We start from the raw sequence: 20,052 nt of genomic DNA, 5'->3' as shown, positions 1-20,052 counted from the left end.
TGTGGACAGGACGGACACCGAGCCAAGACCTGCAGGAGCGCACCGGTGTGCCTGCTCTGCCAGCGGCCACGCCACCATCAGCCCTAGCTGCCCTTTGGCCAAGAAGCACCTTAGCAGTCGACGATGAGGATTTTACAACTCAACCTTAACCACTGCAGGTCGGCCCAAGACCTCTTGAGTCACACGGTGCGAGAGCTCAGCATAAACGTGGCCATCGTGTGTGACCAATACAAAACCCTGGTCCACACTACACGTGGATAGCCGACTCCAACAGGCAGGCTGCAATCTGGATCCGTGGCGGCTTACCGGTGCAGGATCGCCCATCGAGACCCCTCTCATTCTTCACGTGGGCCCGCGTCAGCGACGTGTACATCTTCAGCGTATACGCTCCTCCGAGGCTCTCCAACACCGAGTTTTCTGCTCTGCTGGCAGACGTGGTGGAGGAGGCTCAGGGTAGGAGGCCCCTCATAATCGCGGGTGACTTCAATGCCTGGTCGACGGAGTGAGGCAGCAGCGAGACGAAACCTCGTGGCGTCGCTCTCCTCGATGCGCTCTCCGTCCTGGACGTCGTGCTGCTGAACACCGGGCACACGCCGACCTTCACTGGTCCGCAAGGCAGCTCCATCATCGACCTCTCATTTGCCAGCGATTCGCTCACCCCCAGAGTGGTGGGATGGCGAGTGGAGAGGGGAGTCGTCACAAGCAGCGACCACTGAGCCATCACATTCAACCTGAGTGATCATAGACCTCACAGAGGCTCGGCGGGCCCGAGACGGAGATGGAGCGCCCGCACACTGGACGAGGAGGTCTTCTCCGAACGGTTGTCTGGAGCGAGAATCCCTCACGCGACGCCCGAGCGACCGGAGGACATGGCGGATGCCCTTATCGCCGCCATCACCGAGGCCTGCGATGCGTCGATGTCCAGCGCAGGAGGGCGCCGCCGCCGCCGTTGCGAGCCCGTCTACTGGTGGACAGACGAGATCGCCGCCCTCCGTCGGCAGTGCCTGCGAGCTCGCAGACTTGTTTAAAGAGCGCGGGGACGGCCCGTGGAGGATGCTCGACGCGTTGATTTCGCCGTCGCGAGAGGCCGACTGCGCGCTGCAATCGAGGAGAGCAACGCCGATGCTGGAGCGCCCTCTGCAATGAGGTCGACCGGGACGTATGGGGCCGGCCGTACGGGACGGTCATGTCGCGCTTGAGGGGTCCCAGGGCGACGCCCCCAAGAGAGCCATCTCTGGTGCGTCGGACAGTCGCCACGCTGTTCCCGACGGTGACCGAGGCGCTGATTCGGCCTCCGGCGGGACCTGCCGGTTCCGAGGTCCTTGACGTCCCCTTGGAGGAGCTGCGAGGAGCCTGCGCCAGGATCCGGGATGGTGCAGCACCCGGACCCGATGGTGTACCAAACAGGGCTCTCAAGCTCGCCATTGCCCTGCGACCGGATGCCTTTCTGCAGGTGTACTCGGCGTGCCTGAGCGGTGGTGTCTTCCCGAGTCCGTGGAAGAGGCAAGGGCTTGTGCTGCTGCTGAAGCCAGGCAAACCGCTTGATGCACCCTCATGCTACCGTCCGCTGTGTATGCTCGACACAGCGGGCAAGATCCTCGAGAGAATCATATGCAGACGCCTGGAGGTGTACACGGAGGCCCCGGTCGGCCTCTCGGACCGCCAACACGGATTTCGGAGGGGAAGATCGACTATTGATGCCATGGAGTCTGTCACCGCTGCGGCCCGTAAGGCGGTTGGAGGCGCGAAGGGCAGCCGCAAGTATTGCGCCGTCGTCACCCTCAACGTATGAAACGCGTTCAACTCGGTGCGGTGGAACAGCATCCTCGCCGCGCTCGAGAGAATCCGCACGCCTGAGTACCTGCTGAAGATCATCCACAGCTACTTTCAAGCCAGAGTGCTGGAATACGATACCGATGATGGCCCGGAGTCCTGCAGCATCACGGCCGGCGTTCCACGGCTCGGTCCTCAGCCCGATCTTGTGGAACGTAATGTACGACTCCATCTTCCACCTGAGACTGGAGGAAGGAGTGCGCATAGTTGGCTTCGCTGATGACATCGCCGTGGTTGTCGTGGCGGGGACGACGTACGAGGTCGAGGACATTCTTAGCCGCGCTATCGCAAGAGTACGCGACGCGCTGTGGGGGCTAGGCCTCGAGACGGCGGACCACAAAACTGAGGCCCTGCTGCTATCGAAGAAGAGGAGATTGGAGACCATCACCATCGAAGTAGGCGACTGTTTCATCGCCTCCTCTCCCTGCATCCGCTACCTGGGCGTGCAACTGGAAGCGAGGCTAACATTCAACGATCACCTCTGAGCGGCCAGCAAGAAGGCATCGAGAGTGGCGGGTGCCCTCTCGCAGATCATGCTGACCATCGGTGGCCCCAGGAGCAGTCGAAGGCGGTTTTACGTGAACGTCATCAACTCGATCCTCCTCTACGGCGCCCCCATCTGGAGCCGCGGAACCGGAACACGGGCTGGCATGCGTCGGGCGGAAGCAATCCATCGGCGAGCCTGCCTACGTGTCATCAGTGGTCGCCCGCACCTCTCGTACGACGCTACCTACGTGGTTGCCAGCATACCACCGCTGGCCTTACCAGCAGACGAGCGTAGCTGGTTCTATCAGCGTCGCCACGAGGATGCGAGAGCTGAAGAACGCCAGGAGACATTAAGAAGATGGCAGAGCCGGTGGGATCGTTTATCCAAGGGACGATGGACGCACAGGCTGATCCCGAACGTCAGGTCGTGGATAGAGAGGAGACACGGAGAGGTAGACTATCACCCTACCCAGCTCCTGACAGGCCACGGCTATTTTAAACATCATAGCCAACGCTAGCGCAGACTGCCCGGTCTGTCTCAATACGGTCGAAAACGCAGAGCACTTTTTCTTCAATTGCATCCGATTTGAGGAGGGAAAAGAAAAACTCCATCGTCAGCTTCAAGAAGTTGCCAGACCAGAAAATATCGTCCAGCTCATGCTAGCAGACGAAAAAAACTCGTTTCGCGGTAGCCACCTTCGCCCATTCAGTCATCACAAGTCTGAGAGCCGAAGAGATGGCCAGAAGAAAATGACCGGACGACGCGGCATGAAGAAGACGAAATAACAAATAGTGCAAACGTGACGAGCTCGGTGAACCAGCCCAGCCTCTCTCCGCGAAGTAATGCCCAACGGCGGTCCCGAGGGGGTCAAACAGGGGCAGAAGGAGATGTCGATGGGCCTTTCATACTTCTTGTTTTATACATCATATATTTCTTTCTCCACCTTTTGTCATACATAACAATGTAGCAAAAATCCGCAAATGTATTGTAATACATTTTTTATTTAAATAAACTGAGCCCATCGCTCCCATTAAAAAAAAAATGTTGCAAGTAGGAGCTGCATTGACATAGTACTTAGCTACTTCTATGATTCTACTTCTAGAGTGATCTACTGGTCAGATCATCTCGCTCAAAGTTGTGTTTGTGACCATTGATGTTTCAAAAAAGTGCCTTAGTCTGTATGCTTAGCAGGCTGTGATTGGTTAGTGCTTTACATTTTCACGACTATGCTGCCTCCTCCTCCCTCTACTTTGGTACGTCACTCAGACAAGTGTGTTCAACGCTTATGTCTTTGTAATATCTATCTCTGTCTCCTCTCACGCTTGTTTTTCTCGCTCGCGCTGGTACGTGTTAGCACTTATAGTTTGTAGATTTCCCTATTGTCTCCGTGCTTGTGTTTGACGGAGATAGAGAAATCGATTGAAGTGCTTATGTAGAGAAAATATACAAAACTCTAACGATATTAGTATAGGTGTCTGGTACTAGGTGGTGACTTGCCTTGGTGATTTAGGTTTCATTTAAAATAAAATTTGGGATTTCAGTTGTGGTTTCTAGTTGTAAAAAAGGTTGAAAAGAAAAGAGACTTTCCATTTCTTCAGATATCATTTTTACGCACTTTTAAATATTGTAATTTTAAGATTTTCCCATCCACAGAAACGATACTCAAGTTCTTTTTGTGGCACATAATTCAAATATACTATCCTCATCTTTGCTCACTAGTGCTTCTAGAAGGAGGACCTAACGATATGTTATTATTAATAAAAACTATTACCTGAATTCTAGCTTCATTTAACTTAGTACTTCTAGCTAGTTCTTCTCTGCAATAGATATCTGGGTAGTGAGATTTCGCAAATGCTGATTCCAATTCATTTAATTGCTCCTGAAAAATAGTTGATGTGAATAGTATGTTTGAATCTACGTTACATACACACTACAATGCAACCAATGCTTGTACATTCTTTCAACAAAATTAAAAATAGAAACTCAACCTAAAAGTGAATACGGAAATAAATTTCATTGAAAAACAAAATTATCACAAGATGCAAATTCTTTTTCTGCTTCAACTCTTATAAAACGATAAAAAAAATTACGTAAGGTTGACTTACTTGAGTGAAAGTTGTTCTGTGTCGTCTGCGAGCTGGAGTGGGACAGCTTGGTGGATGACTTATGTGAGGGCTCGGTATACATGGATCTGGTTTTAATTTTTTGAACACTCCAATATCTCCTGAAAAATGAAATAAAAAAATATATCATTTTAGGCTGTGTCTACTTGCACTCCAGATCTAGAAATATTTTTTTTTCTCAGATGTGAATTAGTAGAAAACATCGAGAAAACGATGTGTGTTTAGTAATTAAAAAAATTGGTGTTTTTCCAAGTGAACCTCAGTTATTTTTTCAAATTTCCAATAAATGGCGAGAAAAAATGTTTTTCAACGCTTTCATCAAGAATGCATTTTTAGAAAAAGTCTAAAAAAATAATGATATGCTCATGTGACTACTCAGAACGAACTAGAATGAAAAATGTTTTTTCGGGAAAACAGTTTTATCAAACTACGCGAAACTACCATGGAAAAAGATTTTTTAAACAGTCGAAGGCCATTAAAGTATGTGTAAAAAGTTTTATTCAGATGTAACTTGTTCTTCCATTGAAAAAAACATTAGAAAAATATAGAAAATTTTTTATTTCGGAATCATAAAGTCACTTAATAAGATATATTTTTTCTAGATTTTTTTGAAAATTTGGCGCACACGCTTTTTTAACAAAGTAGAAGAATGACCCATACAAAAATAAAGGTTGTGAGGGATTTTAGTTGGATAATGAAATAATAAATTATCATCACAATGAATTAATAAAGAAATAGTTATAAGTTGTATATTGTATAGTCCAAAATAAGTGAATGTACAAGATGCTCGGGCCGCCACTGCATGTAGAGCATGCAGACTCAACGATTATAATCTCGGGGATGCGAGTTCATGTCAATGGCGAAAGAATCCGATTAACTAAAAAATTACTTTACTAGGCGAATACCGGTATGGCTCGAGAGATAGTTAATGTGTTTGTGTACTTAAATTATCGCTGGCCAGCCTCTTCGGCGACGATGGTTCCAGGTCCACTCGATGTTGGTTGGCATGGTGGCAGGATGGCAAGCGACACCTTGAGTTGAAGATCGTCTCCAGAGACACTACAAGTGTGAGCGATGTGGGCTAGTTAAAGGCCTAATAGCGAGTGAGTGATGAGTTCGAGGTGACTGTCCGAAGGCACGAATTTGAATGTGTTCTGCTCCTTGCGAATTACGTTAGTGCGCATGTGTCGTTATCGGTAAATTAGGAGTATCGACGTATCAACCTGCCAAAGTGTTTTGGCTATGCCATGCTCTCTTGATGATCTTTTCTATGGTGTGTGTGAATGTGTGTAAGTTAGTCGTGATCTCTCGTGCCAGACGAGTATCAGAGGTATCGTTGTGTCGGGGAATACATATCCCGTCACAAGGTTTGTATAGATATTTTTTTGATGTGAAACATCTATATTCGCGTTTGGCATCAGGGGTAAACCCGTAAAAACCGAGCGTCCGTCCGTCCGTCCGTCCGAGCGAGCGCAACTTTGGTAGTAGAACTGCCTATTCAGCGTCGGTTTGCGCTACGCGCTGTAATTGGCTGCCACGCCAGCTACAGAACTGCTTTCTGCTGCTGCCCGCTGCCTAGACTCGAGGTGCGTATCGCTCTCGCACGCGCGTACGACTGTGTTTACGTATACACACGAGGCAACGAAACAACATAAGCAACAGCAGTCGGCTTAGCTCACGGGATTGACTGCGTTGCGATATCTTTCTCTCTCTTGCTTATGCGTACAATAATACATAGAATACGTATATGCTGTCGATGCGTATAAGTCGCGAGACTACGCACTATTATGCACGTTGTCAAATCTGATATTTATTACTGCATGTATGTATAGTACATTGTATACGTGTCTATGAGTGTGTATCTTCTTAAGGGAAGTCGAAATTTTTATCATGTTATATACTAACATACAATGAATGATAACCGCTCGATGTACTAGGACGATATTTTGATTCGGCGATGACTTGTGCAAGGAAGTCGATGTTTTTTTTTAATAACTTTTTTTTATAACTTGTAATGTATTTGATAGGTCTATTGACTCGATATTATAGGAAGTTTTTTGAAGTACTTGAATGAATAAGACTAAAAAATCAAATAAAAAAAAATCTGCTGTCGATGCGATCACACACGGATAGCATATTGAAGAAATCGTAAAAAAGTGTAAAAAAATGTGATTTTATGCTGCCTTTTTTAATGCATTGGCTGTCCGAAATCGCTAGTAATTTTATATTTCATTACAATTTATTACAATTTACAATTTAATAAGATGGTTTTAGGTACTACTTTTACATTTTCTTGAACGATTTTTTTTCCGTCGGGGTGTAACGAATATATTATTCATTGCTCTCTCCGCCGCTTGGGCAGTAGCCTAAACTAATATTATTTTATGATTACTTATTATTATTATTATTATTAATTAATTAATTAATTAATTAATTATTGGCATGTTTCTAACATAACTGTTTGAGAATTGTTTAAACAATTATTGAAAAAGGGATGGGTGCATGATCAGGTCTAAACAAACAATAAACACTGCATTGATCACATAAATTTCTTTTCTCTATTTCCTTTATTCTCACTCAACACTATAAATTTAAAAAAAAACTGAGTCTATAATTCAAAATTTTATTAACAATAGCAGTAAATTTGTGTACACTGATAATATTTATAATACACAATGAGCCGTCAAAATTGATACAATAATGTGAGCAGTGTACACGAAGCGAGATTACATTAATTCACACTTCCTTTCTGTGAGTTGTTGCACTTGAGACGTGCAGCACTTCTCTTGAGCTCACAGCGAGCTGAACTTGACTTATGAGTAGACCGGAGCACAACAAAGAGGTTAAATTAATCCTCTCGTTTGCATGTGTGAGCAGCCGGATGAATTGACCAAGATCACGTGAGATTGCACATGGCAACGTGTAACCTCACTTTCTCCTGTCGTGTGTTCGTGCGATTGAGATGCTCCAAAATAATCCCGAGAGTTGAGGTGATGATAAAACGATCCCACCAGGCCTGTAGTAGACATTATTGGTCTTCATTTGCGGCCTGGATGGTGTCTTTACCTGGTCGTAATCGATGAGTTGACTCCGATTCGCAGAAGCTTGAAGAGTCCGTGTCGAACTGCTTGGCGCTTGTCGAATGAATTGGAGTTGTCGAGTTGGTGAGAAGTCTTCGTAGATGATGCTCGAGGTAGCTTGATTGAGATAACGTCGGGATTTTTCACTATTGAAGTAGTCGTCGCACGAGACACACATGAGATGCTTATTTTCCGAGTGCAGAAACGAGAAGCCGGAATCGCGAACAATGCGCCGATAGCAGAGATGCCGTCGGCACGTGCCGAGGAGCAACGCCATCTCTCGCCGCGCAGAGAGAATCACTCCTATGCTTGCACAGCACGTGAACATGTGTGTGTACAAGCCGCGCGCTCATCCTGTTTGAATATTTCCCGAACAATAACAATTGCCGCTTGCTATGCGACGGACCTCTACGTAGCAAGAAAACGCTGACAGAAGAGAGATTGATTGATTAAGGTTGTTATTGGTGCCCTGAGGTATATAGTTATCTATCTATCTATCTATCCTAAGTACAAGCCCGATTACGTTCGGTTTATCAGAAGCCATTCGTACTTTTATTTTTTGGCTAAATACCGTGAAAATCACATAATTTAAACTCATAAAATTTGAATTATCGCATTAATAGAAGTGACCGCCAGGTACCGGTCCCGTTCTATATCAAACCATGTTAAAAAATTTCACATAATTTGAAGAAAATGTCACAAAAATTAAATTTTTATTCAAAATTTTTCGTGTGTGAGAATGGTCACAGTCACTATCTAAGTGATTCGCTCCTCTTGATTCTATAAAGATTATATAGATCTGAAATGATTGATTTTATATCATTTTTATGGTTCATTGTACTAAAACAGTGAAAGAGCACTTTTTAATGTTCAAATCATTTAGATAGTGGTTGTTACAATGATCACACGTGTACTGAAGAAGTATATGAAATTGGAGTAAATTCACTAAGCGGCTCGCTTGGAATTCTACGGCAAACCTCATTTTAATTGCTTAGATCAGTAATCATATTAATAGGAGTGGTACCCACACCATAAGCACATACCTATGAGGATCGGAACATGTTCTCTAAGGTATACAAGACCACCAGTATTATTGTCATAAGCCCATGTTTACAAAATTTCATGTGCCAGCAATTTTTGGAATATATAGTTTTAAGGGCTTATATACACCTTAAATTCAAAAATTTTTTATTAAATTTTTGAATAGGATTTTTTTCTCCTCATTCCATTGCACTTTTCGAAGTACTGAAATTTTGATTTTTCACTGAAACACAGCTGTTTCCATGAGCTTTTTTCCTATACTTTACGCGTTAAAATTTTTCTTCTTTTGCGTTTTCTGGCGAGAGGTGTTTTTGGCTACTTCTTGTAATTTTCAGAGGATACCGATTGAGTTTTAGCTCCGGGATTGCGTACCCTTCTTTAGAACATCAATGCTCGTGGACACTACTACTAAGGCTTAGACGATCGAACATGCAGATTGCTATGCATGAACAGTTTAACCCACATTTTTTTCATTTTTCGTTTTTGCTGCAATTTAAGTCATAAAAGTACGTTTTAAGAGTAATCTATGAGCTCAATTGTCTCGGCCGTAGTAAAGGCCGTGAGCATTGATGTTCTGAAGAAGTGTGCGCGAACCAGTTGCTGTAACTCAATCGGTACGCTCTGAATGTTACGACAACTCAGGTGCACTTTGTAAAAACAGAAACGTAAATTAACACGCAAAATATATGAAAATGGCTCACGGAAACAGCTGTATCTCACTGAATGATCAAATTTTGAAGTTTCAAAAAATGCAATGGGAAAGCGGCAAAAAATCCTACTCGAAAATAAAATAAACATTTTTTTGATTTTAAGGCCCCTTTGAGCTCTTAAGACCGCAAAGCAAAAAATATTTTCAACGTCGATAAAGGAGCTTTATTTGACCAATGTGTTTCTAACAAAACATTGGAACTCAATTCAAGATCGAATGGCGATTCTCAGGGCTTCTATACTCCACTGTATACTATCAACTCTTTTCATTTTATTTTAAATATATAAACCTATTTCTCTAGTTTTGATAAAAGTTTATACGATAAGTTATTTTCACTACACCTCCAGCATGTAAGTGTTAGTGTGATTGTAGTTATCGTTCTGTAAAAAATAATTTTCTGTGGCTCAAACGACCGAAGAAAATATAGCATTACACAATGTATACCAAAAAATAAAAGGAATTAAAGAAATTTTGTACAAAACTTACTAGGTTAATAAAAGTAAACCCGGTTTTGATAGTATTATGATTATTGGAGTATATACAAAGTTATAACTACTGTAAATATAATCAGATACGGTCATAACATAATTAACAAGTACTTGTGTAGATATAAAATTCTAAATAGAAGCAAATGTAAATACAATCAATATGATAAGACGATTGAACATATTTTTTGCGATTCTCTCTGCCTAAAGTAAAAAGAAACAGAATTATAAGAAAGTTGGAGAAACTAAAATTATATAGCGGTAATTAAACTCTGATATCATAAACACCATTTCTTATTTACTAGCTCTTTACCTCACTCGCTTAAGCTCGTTGGGTTTTCAGATTATTTATCAGAAATTTTGGGACGATGCAGAAAAAGAGAAAAAAAGATTTTTTTACTAGTATCGACTCAACATTCGTTGTTAAGTCTATTAAAAAAAGTTTTTTATAGCGTGACGTAATTTTTGTTTATCTATCATTTTTACGGTAAAACGATTGAAGTTCTTGGAAATTTCTGAATTCGAAATTGAAAAAATGCAATAGGGCTTTAATAGTAATATATAAAGAATTATATACTACAACTAAACTAATGTAAAAATGAAAAATACAAAATAAAAAATTATGAGTATTTCAGTGCAGTTTGTTGATTATGCCTTATTTGGTCCCAGTATTGTACAACCCATCTAAAACAATACTCTAATGACCGTTCTCAAGTCGCATCTTTTGATTTGTCACTATCAAGAAATTATAGCAGGGTTTTCATTTCTTCGTGGGGAAGGGCAGCAAATGATTTCGGTGAGAATAGTTGAGTGTTAAGTCAACCATAAACGATCATTATTAACACCAATTAACAACAGAATTAAGATTGATTGGAATAAGCTTGAGCTGTAAATAAGAATGAAATAAAGAGACCCCCGCAGTTGGGCTTCATGGATTCGACATAATAATGTATGCGTCGCGATACGGCACAAAAAATCACAAATGAAAATTAATACGATTTGCGGTCAATTTCTGATTATACTCGTCCGAAGGCCATAAACAGAATCCACGCCTTAACTCATTTTAACTAGGCACAAGCCAAATTGTCTCTCTCTCCTCTCAAACGAACGCTAGAGATGCTGTAGCTCATACAAACAACAAATAAAATCGCGCTGGAATAATGAGCTAATAAAATATAATTTGATTTGTTTGAATTAATTAGAAGGAAAGAACATAACGAATATATTCCTTACAAAGTACATAATCACTCACTGTCACTTATTGATAAAGTAAATCCTCGGCAATTTGTTTTTTCATTCAAACAATTTTCATACTTGATTCTTTGGATTCAATTTGATGAACCCTTTATCTGCCAGAAAAGAAATTTTAACTTGATTCAAGTCATTATTCTATTAAACCATTAAGTCCAAAGGCACGTTTTTTCAAAACTTTATTCGGCCACTGTATTTTTGAAAATAGGGTCAAAAAATATGCGAGTAACTAGTTCTAATGTAAAATTTAAAGCTCTTTAAGAATCTGATCTCAGATTTTCAAGAAATGATCGGGTCAAAAGTTAAACTTGATTTTATAAAAAAAACGTTATTTAAAAAAAAATTTATTTTATTTTTTGAATTTCCATATGTAAACCATTTCAAATCTTAAGAGTTTCATGCAAATATCGCATCATCAATACCTAAACTAAAAGTTAGCAGGGTTTAGATTGAAGAAAATAAAGTTAAAAAATACACTTTTTTCTCAAGCCCTTCGTTCTTGAGAAAAATTATTGAAGTTTGCACTCACTTTTTCGTGTTTTTACCACCATTTTTTGTGTTAAAAACTTTAATTTTTTGAAACTAAACTCTGCTAACTTTTAGTTTAGGTATCGATGATGCGATATTTGCACGAAACTCCTGAGATTTCAAATGGTTTCCATTTGGAAATTCGAAAAATAAAAAAGATTTTTTTTCAAAATCACGTTTTATTCCATAAAGTCAAGTTTAAATTTAATTTAAATTCATTTTATCAAAAATTTGAAATCAGATTCTGAAAGGGCATTAAATTTTACATTAGAACTAGTTACTCGCATATTTTTTTACCTCATTTTCGCCAAAAATACAGTAGCTGAATAAAGTGTTGAAAAAACGTTCTGTTAGGACTTTATGGGTTAACTTAATTCCAAAGATTGTTTTTATTTCTAAGGTTGGCTATCACGTTCGAAGGTATATAATGTAGAAGTTTTTAAGCTAAATTTCGGCTCAAAACCAACCATGGCTTGGTATGTTGATTATTTTATATCCGAATGATGAGCTCTGTTTTTCATAAATTGTACAAACGGAAAGCGTCTGTCCATCCGTCGGCTTGGTTTTCTACTAGACAAGTGTGGATCATGTTCTCAATATTCTGCTTTGATCTTTAAACTGATCCTTTCAATTGGTTAAGTCATAATTTTTTGTTTAATTTAGTTCGGGCCACAAAGATTTCAAATTAGTTGTAAAGTTATCTTGTTACACCCTTACTGATTTAAATTTTTCTGCGGGTTGGGATTAAAAGACAATTAAATCTACCTGACATCTGATTTTCATTTCAGAGTATAGCATCGTCTTCGAGACTTATCCCCTCTTACTTTTTCTGATGACACACTTCACATATACATAAAAAAAGTTCAATTATTTCTCATGGTACATTGGCGTATTTTACAGAAGATTTTTTTATCTTTTTGATAATTACATAATATTTAATGCCTTTACTTCATTTAAAAAAAAGTATCGTTTCATACCGTACATTTTAATCAGACATAACCAAAGTTCTGTACAGTAGCGAGGTTTTTTTTCGACCAAGCTTTTGCAATCAAAAGGACCACTATTATTTCATCGCACAACGCTTCACAAAAAACATAATGATTAGCTTGATTTGCTTTAATTAGAAAGTTTTATTTATTTGCATCTATAATTTCTATACTTTGACTCATTTTAAAACGAACGCGTTTACAGAATGAGACAAATTTAGACGTTAAGAATCAAAACAAAATTAACTTACAAAATTAAACAATAGAATATGCACATAGGTCTACAATTATATGCTTGTATGGCTAGTTATTAATATTATTATATGGCTTTGTTATTGATATACTTAAAAAGATGCTTGATGTTGGTTAAGCATTTTCACTTCCACTTAAAAATTATTAGTCATTTTAGGTTTCGATGAAAAACTTTACGATTATCCTGAATTTTAGTTGGTTTTCCGGCATCTCGTAAAATCTAATGCATTTCGAAATTTGCCACGGCAATTTCGGCTTTTACCATTAGTCCGTAATAGAATTTAATCCATCATGAGAGAATGGAGAGTTCATAAATAAATAGGAGGTCGATGGCAGATACACGGTTATATTCTATTTTTGGGAAATGAAATCATGTAAATCCAAAGTGTTACTTACACCTACGCTTACAAAATTAGATACAAAATGTGTTTGCCCGACGAACGAGCCTCGGTGTTGGCATAAAGTCTTAGCTAGCTTAGATCGGCTCGTTTAGTGCTCGTAACTCACGTTGCAACTAGTTCGCTAAATAATACATGAAAAGAGTCTCAAAGCAAAGATTTTTGACTTTAATACCACGCATACTCTGCACTGTGTGTTAGCGTTTTTTTTTCTATCGATTGTGAAGCCATTTTTGATTTAAAAAATCTGAAAAAATTTATATCGGTACATTTTAACAATGCCAACAACCTTGATTTTTTCCAAATTTTTTGGATTCTTCATGACTTCGGAAAAAGATATTGAAATTTAAACCGCTGCGTTCGCATCACACTCGCATACGCTCGTGCGCTAACCTCACTTCGCGTTACCAGAAAGTACGACTTATGCATCAGAAAAGAGGGCATAAATGTGAACTTAGCACAGTGCTATAAAATGTTGTACGATTCTCGTGACATAGGGGACACTTTTCGGCCCAGCTATTAGGAGCCTCGCTGCGCTCGGGCCCTAAACTACGCCGTGCCAAAAAGTGTTACTTATGACACTTGTATCGTAAATTACTATATATGATATTTTTTTTTATTATTATTTGAAACTCTTTATTGATGATAAAACTCTGTGTTATCACACGAAAATGTAATTACACTGCAAATAATTTGGTCTTTTATGTATTAACAACTAAGAAATTAAACTTTGCAAATGCAACTTCAAAAAGTTATAATATTCCATTTACATTTTTTAAAACTATGAATAATACTTTCGGCAATTAGACAACATGATGCACTTCACCCTCATTGTGCTTCCAGAAGTAAATTGATAGCTAATTTACAATTTTGATTTTTTCTCTAAGTTTTGAGCCACTATTATTAATAACTTTTTAACTATACGCAATAGTTATTGACATGATGAAAAAAGTATGAAACTACAAAATTAACGAATGGATATCACAAATATTTTATATATTATGAGCACTATTCACATCTAGCTATAAATTATGTGTTATTAAGTTTTCATATCATTGTTTAAGCGAGTTTTGAAAAATCTTGAAAATTCAATTGTTTTATTGAAAAATAGAGAAAAAATAGATGAGTTCGACTGATATAGAATTATTTTATATGCATATACTCTGCTGCCCTATCACTTTTGTCATACTAAAGCGAAATATGAGTAAACTTTAAAATGTCATAGTTCAGTCAAAAAAGGTCGGATCGTAATTTTAAAGCATGATTCTAAAGGTTTTTGCAGTACTTCAAGGTTATATAATTTTTTTTTAGATTATCCATTCATTTATCAATTTTTATTGACAATTCTCTTGTCGAAAATTCGCGCAATTCCTGCGAAAATTCTGCAGAAATCCAGCAGGAAAGCGCGAAATTCCTGCAGGAATTTCGCGACTTTTTTTACAACGGTCGACGAATAAAAAACCCGTGTTTTGTATTTCCGCTTTTTCTACCATTTTAGCTATTACCAGTTTAGTTGGAGGTCTTCTAGAATTATTCTGAGCCGACAAATCTGGAGGTTTTTGCGATTTTATAGACTTGTATTACTTGCAAAGACTTTTCGAATGGTTTTTAAAATCATGATACGATATTTTTTGACTAAACTACAGCACTTTAAAGTTTACTCACTTTTCGATCAGGAATAGCAAAAATGATTGGATGGCAGTGAAAATTGCTCCACTACAGTATTGATTATTTTTACTTATAATGAACTGGACAGATAATCAACATTTATTAATTATCAGTACACCAAGCATATTCAACTTTTTTTTATTTAATATTAAAATAAAATTATAAAATAGTTAGCAATATGCGATTGGATATAGACTAAAAATATTTGGGGATTACAATCCAAGCTAATTTTTTTTTGTTCATTGAAACCTAAGTTTTTCTGATGATATGTTTACATAAAACAAATTACGCGGGCAATCCCTTGAGCTTGTTTAACTATGCAACATTCTTAAGGAATAAAATACTTCGATTCTATCAACTATTCATTGAAAGTATGTAAACCGACTTTTATGGGTTAGATAATGAGAATAATTTGGTCGATTGTGATACTTTACTTAAGCCATAACATTTTCGTAAAATCCTAAGACCAGAAGTAATTGTAAGGTTGAGAAAAAGCAAAAATGCTATTAAGTTCGTGTAAATTCCTATTATAACCAAATTGTAAACAATATTTTACTCAATGAATAAAAAAATTTCACGAGACAATAATTTTTAGAATTAGTTAAGAATCCACCTTAATTTTTTAAAATTTCTTAGGTAAGGTTGAGACTGGATATTTTTCGCTTACAATGTACTTGTTAAGATGTAGAAGTTCTATAGCTTTCCCAGCGGAAAATATGTTTTACATAAAAAATACAATAATAATAACGTGAACTGTATAAATAAAAAGTATAAATGTTGAAAATGCAAAATCGCTAAAGATTTCAAAAACATGATTGATTTTTCAATAATTTTTGTTTACTTTTTATAGTAGTTTATTACAATTCATTATAGTTTATCAGGAAGATGTAACTGCTATGAATTATAATTAATCCAAGTATTATTTATAATATTATTTTGTATTCATAAAAATTGTTCTTAACTCACATGATAGAGTCATTCGATTTTTAACAAGATATACATATTTTTCGGTATAAGCGATATGTATTTTTTATTAGCTTTAATTGAGTTTAAACAGATATACCAACATTTTTTTTGAAAATGCAAAAAAATTAAGTCAAACAAGGTTTTCAAGGTACTTTTATTTAATCTATGATTATTACCTTTGCAAAAACATTATATTGATAGTCAAAAAGTCGTTGAGTCTATATCTAAAAAAAGGAAAACAGGATAGTGACATTCTTAGGACTATTAAATTTACGTGTAATTTTATTTTACACTAAAAAAGGAAATTTTTTATAAATCTAACCTTAGCATTAGAGAAATGAATAAGTACTCATTTTTTTCAAGTATTTTTAAGGCAATTCTTAACCCATTTAAATAATAAGGGAGTTCCTTGGTGCTTACGAAGAAAAACTCTTTTTTAAAACTGCAGCATGATAGTTTTTTGATGTTAGAACTCCCCCGCTTTTTAGATCTGGTCATTAGAAGTTTTTGAAAAAGTTTTGAATTGATGAAGTGATTTTTTTCGGCGCAATTTGAAAAAAAGATAATTACTTCGCTACAGGAGTTTGTCTGCATTTAAAAAAGAGATAGTCTTCGTAAGCGCCGTCGAGTTATGGTATGCACAGCCGTGTCCCGACGCGTCCGGAATTGAACGTTATCCGTCTTGTATAAAGATATATACGTTATAATACAATTTTATTTAATGGAATACTTAAATCAGAGTACTTGTAAATTCTCAAAGAGATTATGCAATGTCAATTAATCGTTTTTAAACTATTTATTCGTTGTGCTAGTCGTTTAAAACATTTGGTTAGAAAACGTATGATTATTACTCTACAAAGCAAGATTTTCATTAACGCTGCATTTGAAACAAATACTCTGAAATCAATATACAACTAGTTTTTCAAGAAAGTACATCTTCACAATTTTATAAAACATGATCTAAAATATTTTTGCTAACATCTTTCGAAATGAACATTTAATAAAATAGAAAAAATTTTCTTATAATTAAAACATTATTTAACACCCTACACTGTGTGCTGCTCTTCTATTTTTGTCTATTAATAGAACAAAAAATATTTTTTATTGCAAAAAATGTATTTAGAGTATCCGGAAGAAATGTGAAATTATTGGAGACACTTCGGTTTCTCTTTGTTATTAATGTTTTTATCGAAAATTCATTTGTTATTTTTCATTTATTGATTGTAGCATTATTTTAAAATGTGTTTTTATGAGACTAACTTTAGCTTAACTTACCTAAAGAAGTATTACTAGTGCTGTTTCTGCTTGTCGCTATCGATACATTTGATGGATTTGTTTCTAGACTTTGATGTACTGCATACATGAAGTCTTGTTCATTCGAACTAGTACTGCTACACTTTCTTTTTTCTTGATTATGATTAATGTGAAATGTGTCATTTTCCATTAGATTTACACCTAACAAACCAAGATTAGGTCTTAGATCATCCATGAGTTTCGTTTGACTACAATGAGATGCAGAAGAGGAGGTAAAATTGAGTTGTCTACTGAAAATTGCAGGAAAAATATTGAATTGCTGATGTTCGATATTAAGAGGCGTCGAAGAGTTTGTAGAATTTGTATTGGCTGATGAATTTGAGGATCCAATGGTGGCATTATGAGTCGATCCTTCACCACCGCCGACGGAGCTATCTACGCCACCGACTTGGCCGGTACTGTTTGATAAATCGTTAGCCAGGATGAAAAATTTATGGACAACTTTTAATTTCTTTATATCTTAGACACATAAAAATGAGTGAAGAGTTATCATGAAATGTTTAGTAACGAGATCTCATCGAAACAGATAGTAGCTACTATTACTCAGATTTATAACACTGGAGTACGAATTAGAGAAAAAAAAATGTTTTTCACTATTTTGATCCACATTGTATATAAGCTTGACCATAGCTTTTGAGAATAATTTTTTTTTAAATTATTGATTTTAAATTGTTTAAAACTATATAATTGTAATAACACAAATCGAATTAGAGTTAAAAAACTAATCACTGTTTTTATGATTTTTGTCCACGCACCAAACTAAGCAAGTTCTTGAGAGAGTCTGTTCATGAAATATAGTTACCCTACCAGTATGTTTGAAGCCAGGAAAAGTGTTGAATTGGCTGGAGATGCAAGGCTCGGCAGATAGCCTATTGGAGCAATGTCAAAGGCGTTACCAAGGTAACTTTCTACTAACCACCAATAGGATCTCGAGACCAGTATATCTTTTTAACATGGCGAATACCAATGGAAGTTCATTGATATTCTGTAAAATACTCTTACGAGTCAAAAAAACCTAATATATTTTTTAAATTATTTATTAATTATTGTCATTAATGAATAAAATTTAAGTTACTAGTAATGTGCAAAATTGATTTGTCATTTAAAAAAAAACAACATTTTTCTGGCACAATAATGAAAACTCGTTTTAATAATTCTAACGACAAAAAATATTAACACTTTTGATAAATAAGTATAGTTTAATTATTGAAAAATGTAAAATGATGATTTAACAATAAATTTAAAAAATGAAAAACAGCTCAATTCTTAAAAATATTGTACTATTTGCTAATTTTCTAAGGGTAATTACAAATAATAAAAAATAATTAAAAATCTTATGCTTGCAAAAAAAAGTACACAAAGAAATATTTTGAAAATAATTCGAGAAATCATAAATAATCTTTATTGGTACGTAATATAATAAAGAGGTACTAATAAAAGATTACGAAAAAATGTTTTTCAAAAATGAAAAACTTTTTTTAATTTTAGAAGCTTAGTGATTTATACGTTGTTTCGTTACAATAATTGAAAAATAATGTTATTTAACTAGTAATTTTAGCTTATGTATACCGCAAAATTACCAAAATTTCTTGATATTATAGGTATGAATCGTAATGAAATATTAACATTTATTTCTGTCAAAATATTTTGAGAAACATTTTGGTCTTTAGCATTGCAAGTCATGATGTAGAAGACAGATTATTTTAAATCAATAATCTGTGGTGTTCATATTCTTGTATACGATTCGACTAAGTAAAACGAAACATTTGAACAAAAATAGTTGTCTAAATAGAGCTTAAACTTCTATGTTTGAAATTTATATTTTTGCGCTACTATTCTGCGCTATAAATTTCATATAAGATTATAACTGTCCAGGGGGTAAACATTTACACTCTCTAAGAATCGCAGATAAACTATAAAATTGTGCTTATAAATTACTATTATAAGCTGATTATAGTTTATATCAGTAGATAGTGGTTACACATGGAATTCTTAAATAAGATTTAAATCAACATTTTTAGAGTATCATTGTTAAGAATGAATAAGATTAGACAAATTTACGACGGGAGGTATCATGTAAAATTTATTTCCATAAATTGTTTTCGGATTAAAATGTGAATATGTATTTTTTTGAATTCTGTTATACTCAAATAGAAGAAAAGTTTCAAGGAAAAAAATTGTGTAATAATTTTGACACATCTTTATTATCAAAATAGAGTAATACACCGCCCCTCAACGAAAAAAAACATTTTTTATTAAATATACAACTTCTATCAGCTGATTTCATTAATTAATTTTTTTTAATATCTTTCCATCCAATACGTTAATAAATATTTACGCGAAAATTGGTAAATTTTGTCTGGTGGCAAAATTTACCTTCAGCCCAAAGTTTGATTGATAAAGCTCAGGATAAAACGGCGTAAAAACTGTAAAAATACTGAAAACTTTTTACTATCCTTGACGCAAGGCGAGAAGTAAGAAAATATCAAAATACTGAACACTTTTTAATATCTTTAACAAAAAGCGAGAAATTGCATGTAAATTTTTAATGAAGAAGTCGACAAAGAAATTGGTGAGATTTGTTAAAATTAAAATTGAAAGTAAGAAATTTTTGACAAAAGCATGCACTTACGCTCTGTGAAATCATAAATTAATATTGTACCGAGACCGAGGCCTATTTTAAATATTTAGAAGAACTGAAGGCGTATTATATAAAGGAAAAATAGTATATTTCTCGACGGGTGCAGTTATAGTTTTTTTATCAAAACGAGGGATTATAGTACGAGCCGAAGGCGAGTGCTGTTGTAACGAGTTTTTTTTTGTTAAAAAACTATATACGCACCAGTTGATGATACTATTTTTTCCTAACAGAGCCTTTAATTAGTGGCAAATTTGCGTATTTTAGGTTAGAGCAGGAAAATCTTTTAAAAA

At 36.5% G+C, this 20,052-nt stretch overlaps 1 protein-coding gene across 1 annotated transcript in view; it reads right to left on the bottom strand.

Annotated features, from left to right (window-relative positions):
* Window positions 1–17,879, bottom strand: part of LOC106651500 (homeobox protein prophet of Pit-1-like) — a 52,974-nt gene extending 35,095 nt beyond the window's left edge. Inside the window, exons 1-3 of the mRNA XM_014370024.2 lie at window positions 17,083–17,879; window positions 4,426–4,544; window positions 4,092–4,199 (exon numbers count right to left, since the gene is read on the bottom strand). Coding sequence (XP_014225510.1) covers window positions 4,092–4,199; window positions 4,426–4,544; window positions 17,083–17,296 — 441 coding nt within the window. The 5' untranslated portion in view covers window positions 17,297–17,879. The remainder of the gene's footprint in view (window positions 1–4,091; window positions 4,200–4,425; window positions 4,545–17,082) is intronic.
* Between the last annotated feature and the right edge of the window lie 2,173 nt (window positions 17,880–20,052).

The sequence above is a fragment of the Trichogramma pretiosum genome, unplaced genomic scaffold, assembly GCF_000599845.2.
Source record: "Trichogramma pretiosum strain Unisexual culture from Peru unplaced genomic scaffold, Tpre_2.0 scaffold9, whole genome shotgun sequence".
In the NCBI taxonomy this organism is placed as follows: domain Eukaryota; kingdom Metazoa; phylum Arthropoda; class Insecta; order Hymenoptera; family Trichogrammatidae; genus Trichogramma; species Trichogramma pretiosum.
Note: the sequence above shows the minus strand (reverse complement) of the source record. Positions and strands in the feature narration are given on the sequence as shown.